We start from the raw sequence: 22,234 nt of genomic DNA on the forward strand, positions 1-22,234 counted from the left end.
TGTGCACATTCAACACACCCATAGGGAGACACTGGTTTTTTTGCAGACTGCCATCTCAGTTCTCTTTGGCACATACGTTTTGCACTGGGAAATACAAAATTTCTGGTGGTATACAGCATACTACACAGGAGTGACACTTTCTACTGGGAAGGAGTGAAGAAGAGGATGACTAGAATGCAGCTATGGGAAGAGCTGGAGATTTTGAGAAAAGCTAAAAAAGTAAAAACACAGATTCTGTGTAATGAAAATAGCAAACACGGGAAGAAGTTTATATGACAGTACCTGCAGGTAGATCACAGTAAATATGAAGAATTTATCAAGACATCTGATCTAGCAAACAAGGAGGAGATATGAAGACTCTTTGAAGAATGAAGCAGAAAAGATGGTGCCAAAATTAAATCTGACTTAAAGCAGCAAGCCAAGGGGCCTACAGTGCCTAAACGGACACAGGGATATTAAAAGTTTAGAGAAGACAAAATGGTACTTAAATAATGCAAATATACTTCACCTCTTACATGGATATTAGCACATCCCTCTCTGTGCTCTGTTCTACATTACAGTACAGCAGTATGGTCAAGTGTAGACTCAGATGCCATGGCTGCTAATAAAAGTGAATTTCAATACATTCAGTTACAGAGGAGACTTTGGATGTGATCTGGGTGGAAAAATCTTCCATCATTAGGCAAGGTCCTTGTTGGTTGAAACTACTGTCACCTCACTGTTGCCAATGTCTACAACAGACTGCAAAACAGCACTCTAAGGCCATAGCTGCAGATGTATGGACTGCAAATTGAGGAAGACCTCGGAGAGGTTTGGGCTTACAGACATACTTTCAAACTTTTTTGACAAAAAATGCAGTAGAGCAAGCCAAGTGCTAGATTTCACAGACAAAATAAAATAAACCTGTCTTGCCTCAGATGAAAAGGGGATTCAAAACGATGGAGCTAGAGCTCAGGATGAAATCGCACAGAAAGCAAAAAAAAGCTATAAGCATTGCCAAGTTGAGAAAATACATTCTCAATCTCTATTATCTATTAAGGAGAAATCTTTATGTTATTTTCCATTACATATTTTCCTGATGTTGCTGTAAAGGCCTGTCATATGTGTAAGGAATGCAACTACTACAATGGTCCCCCAGTCAAACACTAAGGGACTATGTTAAAGACATAGGAAAAATTTGCCTGGTTGGCTGAGTAATTTTCAGGTTATTGTGTTACTAACATGAAATAAAAGAAACAGAAAAAAAGGGGGGAAAAAAAGAATATCAAATTAATGTCTCTGATGTCAAAGTTACTGGGGACTTGGAGAATTAGAGGCTAAGACAAATCCAAAAACTTGGTATAACTGGGCTCTCAGGCACTGTGTGATTTCCTGAGAAGGAAGCTGTCTGCCTCTCTCCTAGGTTGTAAATGGCTGGGATGCCACATTGACTACCTGTGGATATATGGGGTTACCACCCTGTGGACATACACCCTGGTGGCATGGTAGATATTTTCTCAAAAAAAAAAAGAAAACGGAATTTCCTAGTTTATATGAGAGGTTCTTAGACTGACAATAACCACTGTGCAATAACATAAAGGCACTCCAAACTATGGCACCACTATAACATGTGGACTTGCTGCTTCCTGACAACAGTTCCTCCTGTTGAAGTCACAGTTTAGAGCACCTCATGCTGTCTGAACTATGGACTCTGCAACTGATTTCAAGTTCCCACACCTGCGATCACACACCCCAACCACATTCACTCTCCATATCGGGGTGAGAGTTACACACACATCAGCTCCTCCATGTTCTGGTTCCTGTAGGTGAAAAATCAAGGTGTGAAGGCCTGATGGAAACCATGATTAGAAAACTAGGAGACTGAGACACGGCATCAGTGGGAATCTTCAGTGGTCAGTTCTGTTCAGTCTCAGATCCAGATAAAAGGGCAACAGAGAAAAAATGAAAAAGAATATAGTGGACTGATGTGCCTTAGCATTGTCTTTCCAAAAACTGCAGACCAATTCATAGGTCAAGAGAAAGATCAGAGAGAAGCAAGACAGGAAGACAGGAAAAGAAACCAAATCAAGTCCATCCAGAAGTAAGAAATTAGGCAAAACCACTGTTCTTTTTGTTGTAGTGCAAACAGTACTGGGCTCAGATCAGGGAGAGACAAGCAACACTGAATATTGTTGGTCAGCTACTGACATTTGACATAATCCTATTACAATTGCCCAGAGAGTGCCAACAGCTTGGGCTGTATTTATTCATAATTACACATAATATTAATCCCAAATTAACTTCAGTGAACTTCTGTGTCACAAACAGGTGTGATGAAAAGCGTACAAGGTCATTAAACAAAAATAAAACATGCTAGAGAAAATACATTGTGGCATTCTGAAAGAATCTGCTCTTCCTTCTATTCTTTCCCATTTTCTGTGAGATTGTCCTCCCAGCTGAATCTCTAAATTAATGATGTATAAAATGACTTTGTGTCATGCTGAATTATAAGAAAAGTGGGTTTTGTTGTGAAAGACGAACCAAAGAGAACCAAGGATTTTCACAGAGTTTGAATAGCTTTTGTGATGCCAATTCTTAATATTTTAAAATTGCCTTCTTTTTTTCCCTCTGTTCTCCCTTGTCGTCATGATATAGCTTCCTTTTTTCTTTTAAATATGTATTTCTGTCTTTTTGTTTTCAAATGTAGCTTTTACAGCTTTGGTACCACCTTGGGAGGAAGAAGAATTACTCAGGTTCTGAAGAATTACTCTTTTTCTGACTGTAGCACGGTTCCCTCCATGGAAGAGAACTTGGCCAAATGGACAATGGTACCTCTCTGATTTTCTGTGGGTATCTCTTTTGGTCACAGTTCAGATTTTTCTTCTTGGCCAGAGGCACATAAAAGAACATTCCCTGACCACTAATTCTGATGAAGAGTTCAGGCTCTCAATACCAAAAGATAGGCTCCTATCTATATAGGTGGATACATAAAGACAGATTACAAGTATATAATGGAGCTCAGGTGTAAAGCATATGCACTTATATAAATATATTAAAACTGAATTTAAATTCAGTGTAGATATGCCCTTTACTATCTCCCTGAAAACTTTTCTTCTTCAGGGAACAAACCAACAAAAGAAACAACAAAAGATGCCCCAAAAGAACATCAAGTGTAAATACCGATAATTTTACTTATTTATTTAAATGCATAGATGTTACAAAATAGATCAAAATGATGTACATTTCTTTATAGTTTCATAGCATTAGAAGTTGAAACGGATACAAATTTATATCTCAGGTATAACATATATAGTATCATATGACAATATGAAAGAAATGTTATATTGATAAGTTAACTGCAAGATGTGTTACACAACAAGCTTTCTTCTCTGAAAAACCAGATACAACCCCACCCACACAATTATAACACAATCTAAACAAGAAATTATGAAAATATATAATGAGAGGGGGGAAGGACATTTCACTGTATAAACACGGAACATTTTTTTGGCTTGGGTTCAGATAGAAAGCATAGAAATGTCATTATTTTCAATCCTCAATATCTTCAATCTTCAGAAAAAACTTTCCTTATCGCATATGGAAAAAAGCAACTGTAGATAGTTTGCTTCTTAAATGAACCCTGCCTTTAAGCACCATTTCAATTATGTAAGAGCACCCTACATGAAACAAAGAAAGATGTTTAACTCCTCAGAGCTATTAGATTCCAATATTACCATTCACTCTTAAGGAACAAGTTTATTACCTTAAATATTGTATCTAAGATGCTTCCTGACTTACATGACGATGTATCAAAGCTGTAGTGAGTTTGCAGCATGATGAAGAGCCCAGTGATTTGAATAACAATTGCTGTTGTGAGCTAAACATATATAACCTGAGGGATATTCCCTCTCTTCTCCTGCTGGCCAAAAATACCCCAAGCATAATTATATGGCTTGTCAGTATAAGTGATTTTTAAATAATTTACAACCTGGTTGCCAAATGATAAGGTGCCAAAAGCTGGAGGAATCATAAAATCTTTTTCCATTCTGAATTTTGGTTTTTGGCAGAAGACAAGGAGATAATACTGAATTGCAACCATTTCAGTCTGGTTTTCTCACACTTCACACTCAGGGGAGCTCAGCAGAGTGGGGGTAACTATCAAAAGTTTATGTCTGTTCCATTAACTTGTGTGAATTTAAAAATGCATTGCCTTGTAATATGAGCCAAAGCTTCTTCTCTCACAGAAAATAAAAATATCCTGAGGGAAACTCAGTAAATGAAGGTTAAGCAGCAAGAAAGTCTTGAAATTATCATTAGTAATGATTTTTTTTTTTCTTGAATTAACCATATGGGCTGTTGCCCATCTGTTGAATTAACCAGATGGATTCTTGCTGTCTTTTTTCTTGATTTTCAATTTATTTTCTGTTGAAAGAAAGCAGTTTGAGAAGGCTGTGATTATTTCAAGTTACTATTGACAGAAGTTTAATGTTCTCCTTATGAATCCAAATGGGAAGGTTTGTGCACCTTGAGACCATCAGACCAATTATGATCTGACAACCAAAACATACAAATTTTCTATTTTGCACATTTATAAAAAGCACCATAAAAATGCTGTGTGTTTGGATTCTATGAGATCATTTCATTATGGATGAGGAAAGCAACAGTTTTGTCTTGAAAACGTAGCAATAATGGGCAAATTTCAACAGCAATTTGGGCCTTTAAAACTCTTATTTTATTAGGAGTTGTTAGAATTTAGTATCTGAGTAATGAGGCATCGCACCCCCTGCTTTTCAATAACTATATCTGATTTAATGCGTCTAAAAATTCTTCTGACATCTGAATAGTTCTGTTTTACCTCATACTCATAAAACTTTGTATGATAGGTTACCGACAGCCAATACAATTGTGATTGAGTTCTGTACTTACAAATCACATAAAACTAAGAAATGGTGGAGTTATGCAATGGACCTCATTTCTCAGAGAAAACGGACAAAGTCATGTGTCTTTAAAATTAAGGCCAAAAATTTTAAAGGAAACAAACTAAATTTGCATGTGCTTGTTTTTAAAAAATCCTAAAACCTTTTGGATTCCTATGACATCAAACAAATATATTGGCATTCTCAACCACAAGAGGGCATCCATGCTTGCAACCTGATCCTTGAAGATCATATAAACAGATATATCTATCTACCTATCTATCCATCTATCTACAGACATAGATATGGATATAGATACAGATGTATTTATTTCTGTTGGGTCCCAGCTGTGGTATAGAACACATTTGCTCTGGGAGGTTTCCTCTTTCAGAGTCCCGTGGTATTTCCCAGTGTTAGTAGGGGATAGCACATGATGTCTAAGTTTGCTGTCCGTAAAGCTCTCATGGAATCCAACTTTCTCACTCCTGCAAAAGTTATGTTAAACCTCCCATGGTTTTCACTGAGGCCCGATCCAACTCATCTTGAATTCAGAGGGGAACAAACTGATCTCAGAGAAGAGGAACACACAGCTTCCCAAGGATAAGTGTGCAAGGTCAAGTCCAGATTTTCTAAAGTCATTTATTACCCCAGAGAGAGGATTTGGGATCGCTAAAACCTGCTCAGCATCAGTCTGAAGTCATGACTGTCAGAGGTCTTACTCTCCCCATAATTTGTTCCACAGGCACTTCACTGTTGTGATGAGGGGAGGGTGCTGTTTGTTTTGGTTTTGAACAGGAATACATTTTCCTCTCTGATGCACGTAAGTCTCATTAAAGCCTGAAACAACCATAAAAAGGAACTTTGAAAGCAAATCTGGCCTAGCGATAGTAAATGATACTTCAGTATACTACAGTATACTTAGCTGAAAAAGATCTCACAAACACTGGAGTGTATATGGTAATATTGGAAGTAAACCTCATCTTCCACAAAAATAACATATAACTTCAGCACCAGGTTAGCACCAAAAGGTATCAATTGCTACCCACATCTTAGATGTTTAAATGAGGCAAAAAATCACAAGCAGATATTCTAAACAACTGCACTCAATAATTAATGATATCAATTACTTCATTTTTACTCTTATGCCTCTCGCAGTATTTTTAACAAAAATATTTTAGCCATATTTTAGTGTATGTATACTTTCATAATTTTATATTTAGAACAGAACAAAAGTCTGAGCTAATTTCTCTGTCTTTAAAGGCACACCACTCTGCTCAGAAGGAATTAGTACAAATCTTCAAGGCTAGCAAGAACAGCAGCTGGGGGTAGTTTGCCTCAGCATAACCTTGAACTCATCAAGAATTTTTGTCAGCATGTGTCAGAGCAGATATACTGCCAAAGACATCTGAAGTCTTCCGCAAGTTTCAGTACTTTTGTTCTAGCAGCACTTGGTGTCAGGTAAACAATCAGGCAGCACTGACACTGGCAATCAAAGTAGAGCTTTACTGGTATTGTCATTACCCAACCCAAAAGAAAAAAGATGACAGAAATAGGGGCGATTCAAATAGGTAATACAGAAAGGCCTTCAGTAAACTACTTATTAAATAGAGTGGAAGGGCAAATTTTGTGTGGTAACCAAATATCTGATGAGCTGTAATCCTCTCTGTTCAATGAAAAATATTCAGCTAATGCTTGAGTGCTTGTGGCTGGTTTTATCAGGAGCTGCTTGTATGAAATAGCTTATACCCAGATAATTTTTTGCTGCTGTCAATTACAGTGTGATTACAATAGTTAATCCCTAGCACCATTATGGGATGTTGTGAAAAAACCTGCATACCTATTTGTTAAAAGCAAAGTTTCCTATATCCACAGAAAACAAAATATTCCACAAAATCAAGGTATTTGTAGCAACTTAAAAAGTAACAGATACGATAACATATATACCCGTTATAGTAATTTCAGCTGAATTACAGAATTATAAATTAATTTACAATGTCTAGTCCTGTTTGGAAAGTGTACCATACAACATACAAGTTGCAAGTTCCAAAGTGCATAGTCATTTATTGTTAGACCTACTGTTGTAGGCTCCACGGCTTAACCTGAACTTTTGCTTATGCTCTGCTTCCTATCTTGTATTTAAAAAAAGAATAAAAATTCTGAAAATTGCTAGATGCACTGTTTTAACCGTGCTGTCTTTACCTCTAAAGAAGATTTCTTATGCAGGACAAAAATGTGTTTGTCCCATGCATCTTTGTCAAAAACTGGGCTAGCTGAGGGCTAGTGACCCACCTAGTAGTTTTGTCTCACTGAATTCTTTCAGTGTGTACATAGATGATGCAAAGAGGTTGTGTTTCACTCCCAAAACAGGACTGGATTTTACTCAGACAAGTGTTTGACTGATTGAGCACTGTCCAAGTCCAAGCCCCTTTCAAACCAAAAGGAAAACCATTTATATTGTAACTGTTAGAATAAAAGTTAGTACAGTATTACAAGTGTTGTTCTTTTAAAACATAGACACATTTTAAGACAATATACTTGTCTAGTTATTGTCCTGTCAGATACAGAAGTGTCACTAACCAGAAATGTCTGAAGAGCCACAGATCAGTTGCTGACATTTCCGAGGGAGCAGATGATGGATACATGGAAGGGGGCTGTTACGTTTCATACACTGTAGAGCCCATTCCCCCCACACAGCTATCTTGCTGGAGAAAAAGAATAACTAACATGAAGAATTCAAACTCTGATCTTTCTTTTTTTATCACCATGTGATACTTCATATTCTGGTGACAGACTCTCTCAAACACCCTCGAAAGGACTGAGTTAGTGACTTAAAGACACATACATATGTAGCACTAGTGAAATTATCCTCTGTTGTTCTGCTTGCTCTACTCAGTATTGCTTTTCAAAGTTCATAAATTTCAGAGGTCTAAATGTAGCAGTGCAAGCAGACTAAACACATATATTTAAAGTGGAGTACATTCTGCCCTGTAATATAAAGCCAAAACTCGAGGCTATTTCAATGACACAGTAGTTATGGCAGACATTCGATTTCCTCCTTTTTATAATCTGTTTTTCAAGAAAACTACTTGTATAATAGTCTAGCTTAAAGTGTAGGTCCTCTTTATAAATGTTCTAATAAGCACCCATAAGGCGTTCAGTTTTTGGCAGGAAAGGTATGAATAAACAGATATTTTTTTTCTTAATTCATTCAGATATTTTCAGGAAATAGCGCAATATATTTTAAAGGACACTGCCAATTGCTTTAGAAGTTTGAAATTTTTGTCACAAATCTTTATGAAATTTTAAAGTCGCCTCATGTCTTTTATTTGGAAATCCTCTTATCTACTTTTACATCTGATCTCTCCTTGAAAGTTTCACATGGCTGAGTTTCAGTCAGGGGGATAGCACATATACTGGCAAACTTATAGTGTAAAAGACACTATGGATGTCATGCATTGATATATGTTGCTTTGTAGCAATATATTTCTTTACCTTCCTGTACAAGAATAAATATACTGAATAATACAAGAATAAATATAATGTTGCTGCAAAGCACCATTATACCATTATGACTGTGTTCAGAAACACAGGAAGGTAGAGTTAGGCTGTGTTATTATACCAGTATATTTAAAGTGATGTAGCTTTCTATCTAGTTAAGACTTTAGGCATGTGAGTTAACAGCCACTGCATCTTGGCCAGTGTGGTTCCTCATTCTCTCTAATTTTCCTGTCTGCACACAGGCATCGTTGATGATAGCAGCAGCCGTGTGCTGAACTCTTGGAACGCCATAAATGAATTGATGTTGTGCATGAGGTAGGTAATATCCTGCAGTTTCTCTTGCACATATGTTTTCCTCTGCTCAGAGTCCCATTGACTTTGCAGGTGAAAGCACAGGTGTAAATGGGAGGAACCATTGGGAGCATGAGGACAATTTGTTGCTTTGCACGTCACACTCCATTTTTAAAGCACAGTATTAAACAATGACCCTTCTCTTTCTGGAGCTATTATTTTTAAAAGGAAGACATATTCTATCTTTTAATGAGCTTTTAATAGAACCTAATCTTCAGGAAGCTACACTTGCTAAGGTGAAAATTAGTTTGCTCTCCTTTAACAAAATGTTAATCTAAAAGGGTTAATGTGAGTCTTAAATCCCAAAGTGTTAAAACCAAATTATACTATATTTTGAAAGCTAATTATACAAAAGCATACAAAAAGAAAACTTCAGAGTATTATTACAATATCTCTCTATATATAATATGTGCAAAATTCAATATACAAGCTTCTTGTTACTCATCCATGTTTTTTTTAAAATAGTGTAAACCTTAACTTATTTAAACCAGTATAAGTAGTTTGATGTCACTCCTGGGAAACAAAGATTGTCGGTACAAGAACCTCCATAGCTTGGAGGACAAGCCGAACATGGGACTCCTACTTTATATGGTGCTTCTCCAATCCAGTTGCCCCTGAAAATAGAAAAGGAAAAAGAATGCTTAGTAATTTCAGAAAGAAAGAAAAAAAAAATCATTAACCATACTTGTTTTGAGTGATTAAAGTTAATGTCTTCAGTGATATCCTGTAAATGCCCTGTTACTGAAAATATACGTTAATATATTTCTGTAGGTTACTGACAAACGTTGATCTACTGATTCCCCAAAACCAGGAGGAGAATGACCATGTCACCTCAGGCCAGTGGTCCATTCCATATCCTTTAGTCTCTACGGTAAAGTCCCAGTCTTCTTGCTTTTGCTACAGCCAAGTAATTTTTGACTCTCCAAGCCTGGGACAGAGTATTTTTTACCAGAGGGCTATATTTATGAGAAATTAGCAACATAAGCATTGGTGCAAGGTTTTTCTTGAGCACTTTTTTGTCTGGCAGTTATCTTAAAAGCATGTTTTTGGAAGGTGGAAAAACAAACTGAGCAAAATCTTATTCTTAGGTTGCACTACCCTAGGTCCACATTGTGAAGCTCTGAGGCTGAATTCATAGTTAGGGAAAAGGGAAGATGAAAACTATTTGCACCAGTAATGCATTAAAAAGAACTGTATTTTGGCATTTGTAGGGGTCTCATAGGTGCTAATGGGAAGAGGAGGAGGGCTCCCATCTGGTGAATAGAGCTGTGTAACAGAGCCCGGGGGGAAAGGGGTACAAGTCTGGAGAGTGGTCATGTGAAAAGAGGTAACTCTGAAAGATCTAGGAACATCTGAAAAATGCATCCAGACTTTTAAATGCTTATATAAACCCCAGGCTTTTAGTGATTCATGTAACACTCATGATGTATGCAGAAAGTAAGTTAAAATTAGATTTTTATTTAAATGTTATGTCTCACTGAGCAGAGAACTTTCCTCTAGTTTGCATGTGACGTGGTATAGCAGTGAGTAATGCAATTATTTATGAAACATTTTCTCATCCCCCACCTCCCAGCCAATAAGATTGGATCAAAAGCCCTGGTCTGGGTTGTGCCTTGGAAGAAAGTAGGAATCTCTCAAATAATTTGCTCATTCCTACTTCTCTTCCAAATGGGTACAGCAGACTGAGTGCTCAGGAAATATATTTAGTTTGATAACAGATATGGAAATCCAGAAAGAGTTTGCTGAAAGCTGATTTCTGCTTCATTTTCCATGCAATGCATGGCTGAGTTGTGTGAGTCCATTAGATAACCAGGTGCAGGGCCTTTCTAAACTTTGGAATTATCCTCCTTAACTTTTTTTTTCCTGATTTCAGAAGCATAGATATTTTTCAGCTGGCATCAGTGAAAATTATTGGAGTTCTAAATCCTAAATCTTTGCCAAATTCCAATCTTAATAACTCGAGTCGGGGCTGTAATATTCACTCCCTTCTTCTTCAGAGGAGTTTCTGATGTGCTGGTTACTCAGAAGGACACAGCCTTTATTAACTGGCAAAAAAACTTCTACATGTATGCCCAAGGACTCTAAGCCCAATGTCCTTAACTCAACTAAATTAGTTCTTAGGAATATAAACTTAAGCCAGGCAAGACCACTCAATATCCTTTTTGTGACTGTGCAAGAAGTAAATGTGAAAAACCCGATTCTACCACCTATGAATCAAAGGTCTACTCAAAAATCTCATCCAGCAAAGAAGCTTGTAACTCCAGGCTTTGCTTTGCTGTTTGAGAAACAGTGGGATTTTTAGACTGAGAAAATATAAAATGTCGTTAATTCATTGTTAACTGATACACAAACAAAGCATCAGTTTTCAACAATGCCTAATGTATAAAAACATTCTTTTCCTATGTATGAACATGAGAGATGTATTCTAGGAGGTTTGTAAGTTTTAATATTTTTTTCAAATGGAGATATATAAAAATAATATTTGGGTTTCTCATATAAACTTTGATTTCACCTTGTCCATGTTGTGGAGCTAAAAGTCAGATACAATTTTTGCTGCCTGATTTTTGCTCCCTCACATTCATTTCTTACCATGCTTTTCTAGTAGATATGAAAGGCAAAAGGACAGAGAAATCTCCTTGATTTCCAAAGGTGTTTTTTTTCCAAGTAAGTTTTCTTACTAAAGCTTATCTTTTTTTAAGTTGCAAAATCTTTAAAAATTCTTTTACTCATGTAACAACTAGAATAATGACATATTCTTGCATATCCTTTACCATAAATGGACCTGTGCCACTGAGAGTTTGTGGAAAACATGCTCAATTAATTATACTTAGATTCCTAAGTACAGAACTATGGCTTTGCCTAATATTATACAGTCAGAAAAACCAGCCATTTACACTGTCCATGCTGCTTTTGAAGCACTGGTCCAAACCAGACCTCAAATCGAAGCTCTTCCAGAGCCACATTTTATTGATTCATTCTGCACCCAGATGTAAGCTTGGGATCACGTCTAGGAAACGCTGGGAGAAAATTCATTTCTTCATTTCAACCTAACACAGATCTCTGCACAGCTACCTGATATAGGGCCACCTATGGGTGTCTATGACCTATGCTTTGAAGGACCCTAATATGGAAGGCAAGATGAGATTTGTAGACGCTGAGCTTAGGTAGATGGACTTCGTAGGAAACCTATGCTATGGATGCCCTTACGCAGCATGGTCCCTTATGCATGCATGCAGCTAAGGTATCTTGTGGGCAACAACGTGTGTTCACACTAAATGAAGGGTCCGATCTACAGTGGGATTGCTTACCTGAAGAAGTCTAGCTCACCATGAATATATATAACAGAGTAAAGAAATAAGGAACTGAAAGTAAAGTGGAGTCAGCACAAAGCAGGAAGACAAAAAGAATTATAATAATAATAACAACAATAACAGAAAACAAGTTTTTGGTTTTGTTCCATACACATCAAGTTATTTATTTCCCATTCTTTCTTGTATACCAAAGTCATGCATTTTCTGTAGGTTCATTTGTAAAGTTAGAATGAAGGAGCAGCCCACAGAAAAAGCACAAATAGAGGTCAAGCTGCAGAAAAAGGAGTAAGCAATCCTATGAGAGGACCAAAACATGCATGAAGTATAAAAATAAACAATATTAAAAGAAAGCAACTCACTTTGGGGCATAGTTGCATACCAAGTAAACAGCTCGTCGCCAAACAGATCCCCAGACGTTCATATTGTGGCATGTGTGGATTGCGCAGCCTATACGATTGGAAGTGGCCCAAACCATCTGAATAAATATTTATTATTGGTGAAGTCCAATTTGAAAAGAAATATATATATATATATACATTTATTTGAGAGAGAGCTATAAATACATCACAGAAAAGTCCAGCTTTGGACAGTAGATTTTGAATAGAAGAATGTAATTTATATAACCTGTGTGTAATGGGTGCACATGGGTCCATAACATCGCATGGGGCACCTGGGGTTGCAATCTTGAGGATAAGGGAAAGCATAATCCTTCACCTCATCATACCATGGCTTTACCAGCTGGAGAATAGATCGATACCTGGGTTTGTTTAAAAGACAGAAAGAAAAACACATCATTTTAGATTTAGGTATTTTGGAACTCTCTGCTGCTCATCCCTCTGATGCAAGTCACCTAAATACACATTTCTCCATGCATCACTAGGGGCACAGTATTAAACAATAATACTCTTAAACCAAATGAACATAGATGGATATCAATTATTGCTAGAATACTGGATGACACTTGCATCAGTCTAAGAACTGGATCCCAAAGGCTATTCGAAGGCTGACAAAATAACTGTTTTGTAGGGTATCTGCCTACCTTCCCGTTCTTACAGACAGGTTCTGGCCCAAGAATCTCAGTAAGTAGGAAGGTCCATGGTCCCAAATGCATGTAGCAGCCCAAGCCTCTGCAGATCTGGCAAGAGTTTCATCCCAAACCTGACAAAATAAAATATCCTTAGCAGTAGAACAGAAAAAACCCAAATAGCGATCACAGTGCAACAACACAAGAAGCAAGTATCTTAAGTCACAAATATACTGTCATAATACATCAGATCTGTAACCTAGGCAGAGAGCTCTTGAATTCAGAAAACTGTGGGGCAGCATGTCCAGGATCTAACAGGATTTGCCCTAACGCTGGAGAGAATTCCCGCCCACATCATCAGAGGAAGCCAAGTATTCAGATCTCTCCCTTTTTTCTGGAAAAGCCCTTCCCTGAACAGGCATTCCCCTACCATTTTTCCTTCTCTGTTGATGAGATCCATGTGTGGAGAGGAGTGAAACATTGGATGGGACTCAGATGGAAGTTAAAGCGAAGTAGAGGCACACAGGGAAGAATAATTCAGCACAGGTATTACATACCCCACAAAACCCCAACACATTTGAAATAGGATCTCAGAAGTATCTATAGCCAGAGAGAGTGTGTGTGGTAGCTTTTCATATTTGAGGCCACAAGGTCAAGGAAAAGGATTCCACAAAGGCAAAGACTATGGATAGTTTCCAGGTGTGGTGTGAGTTTCACCATTTTATTCTTCATGGGAGCTGACATTGCTCCCTGCCTGGAATCAAAAGATAACAGCTCTGTAAGAAGAGACAATTTGACTTCTTAAGTTCTATTCTAATGGCAGGAACATGACAAGTGAACTTAAACACTGTCTCCTTTATATTCTTTCCCTGCTCACTTACATGCTTGATTTGTAATGCCACTGTGTTCTCCACAGCAAATGGGCTTGCCTCAGCAATAATGAAGATATCAGCAATAGAACCTACTGCACCACTGGAGCTCCAGATAAAGAATATCTCACTGTTATATTACAAGTACACACAAATCCTAGTATATCTTAGTGTTTGACTGATACCCAAGTAGGCTCTAGATCCTGGAACTAGATGTGCATTTTGAATACCCCGGGTGGAGTGTTTTGCTGCAGGACAGTTTTAGTCAATTGCAGGTAGAAAGTCAGGAGCAGAATGTGGTAAAATTGCCTACCCAGCCCATCGCAGCTTTTTAAACACAAACCCAAACTCATCAATCTTGAGTGGCTACGAAACAAAGAGTATGCTCTCTGAGGTATAAAATAAGAGGCAAAGTCAGAAATAAACTTATCAAAGGATAAGGTGGCCCACATCACAAATATTTTCTGTTCTATGAGCTAATAGTGATTTCTAACACTGAATTCATAGTTTTAATTTTGCAAACCTACGGAGTGAAAAGACTAACCACAGATCATGGACTAGGACAGTAATTCACGCCGTGACTCTGTCTGGTAGTTTGTGAAATTTCTCTAAGTGAAAAGGACGAAATTTATTAATTTGTATGAAATTGCTGTATCATTGAATCAAGCTTTTGCTAATATGGAGTGGGTGAGGTACCTCCTAGATTAAAGCTGAAGAAGTGCAACAGAGATCAATATGAACCCTTAACGCAAATGATCTTCCATTCAAGTGCAACCACCTTAGGGAAAGTAAGATGGATGGTACTTAAAGCAGAGCAGATTTACTTTACACCTGTTTGTAAAAAGTCCCAGAACAAAGTCAAAGCAAATTGCCAGTAAAAGGACAAAGCAGAGAAGTGTTAGGAAGAAGCATGCCAAGAAGGAATGGTCTTCAAGCTAGGGAATACTTTGACTTCAGCTCTGAAAAATGAAGGTAGTTTCTCAGAGGAGTTAGAGATAAGTCTATAACTTAGGAAGAGAAGGCTAAGTTGGAGCACTAGGGTACGAGAGAGGACCTGGGGCTGCTATGGCACCATCCAAAACCCAGGAAATGCTCCAGGGCCAAGGAGGAAGAAAACTGTGTACAGACATTTGTTCTGCTTTGTATCTCTGATGTTAGCTGTGTGTGGCCAGCATAAAAATAACCCTTTATAATCTCTGTGGTACATCAGTGGTCCGAAAAAGAGGGCTTAAAGAGGGGGCAACCGTAGGTACAAGCATAAAAGTGCGCTGGGGAAGTGTGCCTGAGAGGCCAGGGCCACAGTCGGCGTTTGGAGCCTGCCCAAGCCCAGGGGAACGGAGGAGCACATGGATCCAGCGGCTGGGTCCAGACACAGCTGCCTGGTGTGCATCCATAAGGGGCAGCTCCGCCAGGACTGTGACACCCCATAAACACCCTCCTTTGCTGGGATTAATCATGCTTCTGGCACGAGCGCTCCCTGCCAGGAGGCTGAACATGAGGTTTGCGTGCTTGCTCCCAAGTGACCTGGCTGCAGTCCCACAATAATCTAAATGTGTACTGTATTTGCACAAATAGCACCGAGCTCCTGATTTCCACCCAGCATATTTTCGTTGCCTCACAAAATAGTATGTTAGGTGTTTGAAAGAAATGTGGAGACTGGATTAGGTTTTCACTATTAATGCCCTCTCTAAACAAGGCACGGCCCCTGCCTTGGACAGTGAACGCATTGCCAGTCCACTTTAATTTCTCCTCAGCTTCATTTTCTGGTTCTCAGGAATCATCTGCAGCATTGATTGGTAAAGTTTCAGGGGGTTGCTTCAAACTCAGTTAAAAAGTTGTGGGTTTGGCAGGTAAGCATTACTGTGATATACAGTGTGCTCTGCTTTCCATTACCTATTCACTCTTGACCACTCTCTGGACATACGAAATTTTTTGCAAACATAAAAAAAGAGAGAAGGAGAAAGAGAAAGAAAATAACCACTGAATAAGAAATAAAGGGAAGGGGAGCATATGCAGCATCTTTTAATTTCCTCCTTTCCTTCATTAGCAGGCTGGTGAAAAGCCTTTTTAGAGGCTCCCCTCCTGCTATGTAAATCTTTTGTATTTCATGGGAGAAGATGAAATGCTTCACCTTCCTTATTTTATTTTATTTTATTTTCCTAGAAGAAAAGGTGGTCTCAGTCCCTCTAGGACTAGCTCTAGATCATCTCCATGAGAAAAGGCAAATAATTAACATAGGCTGAAGCGGAAAAATTATTATCTCATAATTACCTAAAATCTTTTAAACTGTAAGAGACTGTACTGTTAGTTCACCCCTTTCAAAAGAAGTCTGATCCTGAGTCCACACTTGTATTAATTTGTATCTCAGTTCAGTCCCCTGTTTTGGGCATGTAAGAGAACAGGGCAAAGACATTTAGATTTTTGAACCCACGAGGCTTCATTGTTGTACATAGATAAATAACACATAAAGAAATAGAAAAATATCCTAAAAAGAGAAACTGAAGTAACTTGAAAGCCAGAGGGACAGTTTCTGTATGAGGAGGAATTAAAAAGCTCAAGGTAATTAGCAAAGAGTAAAAAACCAAATTATTGTTTATGATAAACAAAACTATAAACTCTGAAATGATGGCCAATCCAGTGTTTCTATTAAACATGTTAGAGAAAGCTGCCTGACATGAACACAAAATTGCAAAAGGGAAAAAGGACAAAGACTTGCATACTCAGTGGGTCAAGATCTGAGGACGTGACTCATCCTCAAATGCTAATCATGCAAACTCCCAGTGCCAAACTGTGCTTATTCTCTCCCTGGGGATAGCAAATCTTCATTTACTAGGTCGTTAGTAGTTGGGGAAGCAGTCACCTTCCTCCCACCCAGTACAAAGATCCCTCCCCAAACTCTCCAGATCACTGATTTGATCCAGCATGGAAACCCTCCCCACTCCTCAACTGGGTCTAACTGAGCTGCGATAGAGTTAAAGCGTCTCACCACACTTCCACTGGCAACTTGAAGTGAATATCCTTTTGGCCAATTTATTTTTCTTTCCTCAGCCAAAGATTATTTTCCTAGAAAGCTGTCTGACTGTGCTCTCTGCACCGCTCCCTGCAAAACTACACTTCAAAACTACACTTCACTTGAAAATTGTCAAGCGGACTGAACACAGGGAACAGGCCAGTGCTTCTACGTGGGGAGTTTCAACACCAGAGACCACTTTATGAGGCTTTATGAGGAGCTCTGGGGTGTTCTCTGCGCTCACACAGCACATGCTGGTTGAGTTAGGACTAAAATCTTAGCATTAATAAAGTCAGTGGGAATTTTGCCAGTGAGGCCAGAATTTCCCCCAAGATGTTTTTTGTTTGTTTGTTTCACTCTGTAAACAAATAGTAAAATAAATTCTTTTATTCCTATAATGTATAATAAGCAATGGAGTGTAAAATGAAATCTCTTTAATGTTGAATGAAATTCCTTGAAGCCCAAAAAGCGAGCTTCCTTCCCCAAGGGAAGCCTTATAATGTTGTGGGTCACAGTTGCCTCATACCCTTCCTTTCTATAGCTGTCTCTCAGTTGTTCTTAGGTAATGTATATGTAGAAAGGATGAAGTTGCCCTTTTGTTCTTTGTTGGAACAGCTTTGTTGGAACAGGAGGTCCTGGTCACAACTATACTCTTAGGTATTAAAATGATGGTGAAGCTGAACAAACATTACGATGAAGAAAAAGAGAAGCAACTACAATATTACAAAGATCTGTCCACAACATTCATTGAAAAATAATTGGCTGTTCCCTTCCTACATTGATAGCTATGCTTTAATTTGAGGAATGATGTACATAACCATTTTTAACTATAATTTGAACTTAGAAACACAGTTCTGCTCATTCTCATTACAGTCAAAATTGTACTCCTAATATCAATCATTCAAATGGAGTAGCTTTCTCTTGACACCCTGCTCAACACACATCTTAAGGGGCAAACCCTGTTGCAGAACAGGAGATAAAGCTGAAAGCAACAAGGTACTTCAGACAGCAACCTCACTACTTTGAACCATTGAACAAGTTTACCAAAACAAATTAAATGGAGCGCTTTTAATCCGAATCACTTGTTCTTACTGCAAACTTTCTAAAGGACTGATGTATTACTGCAAACATACTGCTACTCTGGATACATTTACCCTGTGGTAATTTTACTTGAAAAGTAAGAATTTTCATATTCCTAGTTTTAAATGCACTGCTGCAACATCTATTAGCACAGCCTGAACATGCAAACTTTGCTCACAACATCTGTCAATGATGGATATATGAAGTCATGGTTAAATTACACTGACTAAAACAGAGGAGGGATTCAAAGCAGTGTTCTCAGGGTCTGGAGCCCATCACTGGTGCTAAAGAAACATCAGGCCTTCGGATTTTGATGGTATCAAGGAACAGTGTCATTTGGGATTTGTACCTTTATTAAAGCAGGGGACATAAATTCACTATAGGCCTTCAGTGTGACTAGGTGAAATAGTTAATGTCAGACCCTCCTTAAGGACCTTCCATTTTCATTGGTGCACCTCTCAGTTTCACTGCATAACAGGTTGGAGTCCTTTTAGTCTGGCTTCATAATATTTGTACTGTGTAATTACATAAAGGTTAGGAAACTAAATCTTTTTCTTGTGTAAGGTCTGATTCAGGACCTCTGGATATCAGTGAAGCTCATGATATGACTGTGTTTTTTCCTTAAATTAACCTGTCTCAGTAAGATGGTCCGAACACAGGCACCACAACGTTTCTGCCTGGAACCAGTATTAAAACACCGGGTTTCAAGCTGACTTTGTGAGATGTCAGTTTGCAGTCCACAGGGCTCTAGGAAGCAGTCCGTGTCTCCCAGAGCTCAGCTTGGCCACCCAAAGGATGCCAACACCTGGAGAAAACGCTACATCAGGTCATTTTCTGAGATTTTTCCATAGCTGGAAGAGCTAGAAACATAATATATAATATAAGTGTATGTAATGAATATTAATTTCATAATTTGCTGAAATAGGAGAAAAAGGTCAATCACAGAAGTGGCCATGTATGTCTATTACTTTAGCTTCTTGATCACATGCCTTAAGGTTTCTCATTGCCTTAGAGAACTTTTTAAACATTTAGCAAAAAGAGAGGAGAGTGAAGGTTTCCTTTGTCTGTCAAGGCTTTCTCTCATATTTTGAGTGACACAAATGAGTTCTGGGATGTTATAAATCATCCGCAGTATCACCAGCCAAAACTGGCAAACAAAAGTCAAGAAAGGAAAGGACGAATGTCTTGGAACCTCACATAGACCCTTGATGGACGCTTTTCTTAAAAACAGACAATCCCTACCCCTGCAAGTGTAAAACTGTTGTATTCCTAAATTGCTTTTATGTATACCAGAATATGTTAATGACTTGTTTCCCATTTCTGCAAGAGGATATCTCCTCACTATTTGAAAAATAAGCAGAATTTCAACATTTCATAATTTTAAAATGGAAGAAAAATCTGTCTGCTCTATAAATATCAAAATGGACATCCATTTCTATTACATCTCTTCAACACACTGTCAAAGAAAAAAAGAAATACAATTCATAATTTTCACTTTCCATGTTGCTGATACCTATCCTCAGATTTATGATCTGATTGGTAAATTCTGCAAAACATGCCATGATTTTTTTTTCCCCACAGACAGCAATTACTGGCTTCTTCCAAAGTCATCAGTAAGATCTGTCAACACTTTACTGCACTTACTTTCCTTAAGAGTGATGTTACATTGTCTTTTTCTGATGACTCACTACTTCAAAAGTAAAAATAAAGTACATGCAGGTAAAATGTTTATTTCATCTTTCTTACAGGTAGACAAAAAGGACTGATTCAAGCAGTAGAATACCTCCCAAGTAAAACATTTACTTAAACCAGTAATATCTTTAGATCTGAAAAGGTAAATTGAAAACTAATATTTTAGTTGCCCCCACTAGAGATGCCACCTGAGAAAGAATGACTGATACCGTCACCTGGAATCACACCCATTTGTAAGTTGTTCTTAAAGTTCAGAATTTGGAAGAAGAGGTAGTTAAGATCCATTTTTCCTGGAAAATATGGAGAGTGAGAAAAAAGTATCAAGCTACCCTTTGGTAGTCTGGTTCGTCATTATGGAATGTGTGGAGAAAGAAGGAGTATTATTCAGATGGGGATGACCATTTAGCCAAGGATGACTTTCCATGAGAAAGCTGAAACATTTTTAATTTACTTTTTTTCCTGATTTTCAGAGACAATAATTAATCTGTTTTCAGATTAATCAGATACCTTCACTGAAGTTCAGAATTCAGATTTCCAGTGACAAAATACCTGCCTTAGTATTGTTATATCTTTATGTATGCCTTGTATTGAGAGAGAGACATCATTACCGAAGCAAATGGCAACGAACTCTCCTCTTCTCTGTAAGTACTCTGAAACGGTTATTAATGGCAACACGTAGCAAGAATTTGTGATCTAAAAACAAAGGGAGCAGAATACACAGTGATACACTGTATAAATGCTTTTCTCGTCCTGTGTGGATATCTGTGTGTAAACTGGATGTTTTTAGAAGCATTTAACTTTACAGCCCTCATTGTTGCAAAGAAAAGATGAAAAAAATGTGAGCAGTAGGAGTGCTCCTTCCCTGAGATTGCCAGCAGACAGATTGCTAGAGAGAAGATACAGGGTAACTACTGAATCCATAAAGATATGTTTTTAACCTGGTAGCTGCTAATGATCATTTTCACCTGGGGTCTGCTAATGATCACCTGGGGTCTGCTAATGATCATTTTCAAGCAATACAGAACTGTGCTTCCATTCTTCCTTTTGCCATCATAATCCTTAATCTTTCCTGGCTCAGTTTTATTGCCAGTAGCAAGGAAGCTCCCCTCACTTGCACAAGAGTACAAGAGAACCTCAGCAGAGCATTGCTCTGAATATTAAATACCAGCAGCAGCCCTCACTACTTTACTGTTTGGTTTTGTTGTTTGGTTTGGTTTTTTTAATATGGCATATCAGCTACGATAATATTCTGCATATTTCTTAGGGGTAAAACAAGTACTTTAAGCAAAACATACACCACCCAGTCACTCACTACCCTCCTACAAATTCCCTGTGTGTCCATCGGGCGAGGGCTGCTGCCTGTAAAGCCACGACAGCCACGGTGTGACTAGCCCCTCAGCTGGCTGCCACCGACTGTTCAGCGGGAGTGACAAGCACCAGGTACAGGTTTGAGCACAAATCCAGAGTGAAAAGGTGAAGTACGCTGTTTTAATCACTCTCCTCTTCAACGGCTTCTTTACACGACTGCAGTTACGTGACAAGATTGCACATGAAATGTTGGGATATGCACTTTGAATACAGTTGCATGGCAACACTGTCACATTTTGCAGTGATAGAAAGTGGCAATTTGTTTGCCAGTTCTGGCACCGTATTTGTCATAACCATATGTTTACTGTGGACTCATATTAGCATCTTCAGATTGTTATTTGGCACAAACAAATCTACAGTGGCTCCTATGCACCTCAGAAGGATGGCCAGTAGGACCTTCTTTTAGCAGTGATCAGTCAAAAATTTAACCTGTCTACCTCAGACTTCTGATTTTATTCTCCATTAGCCCTGTGCTTCTGCTTGTTTGCCCACCTGAAGATCAGAAGCTCTCACTTCCAGAATGGCAGCAAGTGGGAAAGAATAAAACCTCAATTCAAGCGATTTCTTCCTGTGAGAAAAACACTGGGAAGCTGAGGGATGAAATCCGACATCTCCAGCCCATCTGTGCAGCTGCACTCCACAGCTGCTAGTGCAAATCCCAGAGCAGATTAGCAGATGTAGGCTGCTACCCTCCAACATGCAGGTCTTGTCCTCATGGTCATTCAGCCGTGCGGCCTTGCACTGGCCGTACTGCTTGCACGTGCGGTGGCCATTTCTCAGAAATCCCACAGCAGCATGCAGGGCACACAGGATTCCCTTGCACAACTTCTCCCCTTCTCTTTTGTACAGTCAAACCTGTAGCATTTTCAGGTTCAGAGACTTTATGTAGGACCCCCCACCACATCCAGTACCCCAAATCTGGCACAAACCTTAATAAAACAACCCACCAGCCCTTCTGCCTGCATGCTTTTTCAGCAGTGACTGAAAGAGCCTCATCTCTTTGCCTTCGCTTTTTTCAATACATACTGTGTGATGAAAACATATGAGCTCATTGGAATTTATAGACAGATTTGGCAAACTTTATATATTTATTTGGGCTCTGAGATCATTTGGACTCTAGGCTGTCTCTCTCTCTA

General features: G+C 38.5%; 1 protein-coding gene across 3 annotated transcripts in view; it reads right to left on the bottom strand.

Annotated features, from left to right (window-relative positions):
* Positions 1 to 3,203: 3,203 nt before the first annotated feature.
* PI15 (peptidase inhibitor 15) overlaps positions 3,204 to 22,234 on the bottom strand; it is a 29,309-nt gene continuing 10,278 nt past the window's right edge. For 2 of the 3 annotated variants that reach the window (XM_072852319.1, XM_072852320.1), the window contains exons 3-6: positions 13,095 to 13,213; positions 12,680 to 12,812; positions 12,415 to 12,530; positions 3,204 to 9,358 (exon numbers count right to left, since the gene is read on the bottom strand). In XM_072852319.1, coding sequence (XP_072708420.1) covers positions 9,223 to 9,358; positions 12,415 to 12,530; positions 12,680 to 12,812; positions 13,095 to 13,213 — 504 coding nt within the window. In that variant the 3' untranslated portion in view covers positions 3,204 to 9,222. The remainder of the gene's footprint in view (positions 9,359 to 12,414; positions 12,531 to 12,679; positions 12,813 to 13,094; positions 13,214 to 22,234) is intronic. The other variant, XR_012040847.1, reaches the window with a different exon arrangement.

The sequence above is a fragment of the Ciconia boyciana genome, chromosome 2, assembly GCF_034638445.1.
Source record: "Ciconia boyciana chromosome 2, ASM3463844v1, whole genome shotgun sequence".
Taxonomy (NCBI): Eukaryota; Metazoa; Chordata; class Aves; order Ciconiiformes; family Ciconiidae; genus Ciconia; species Ciconia boyciana.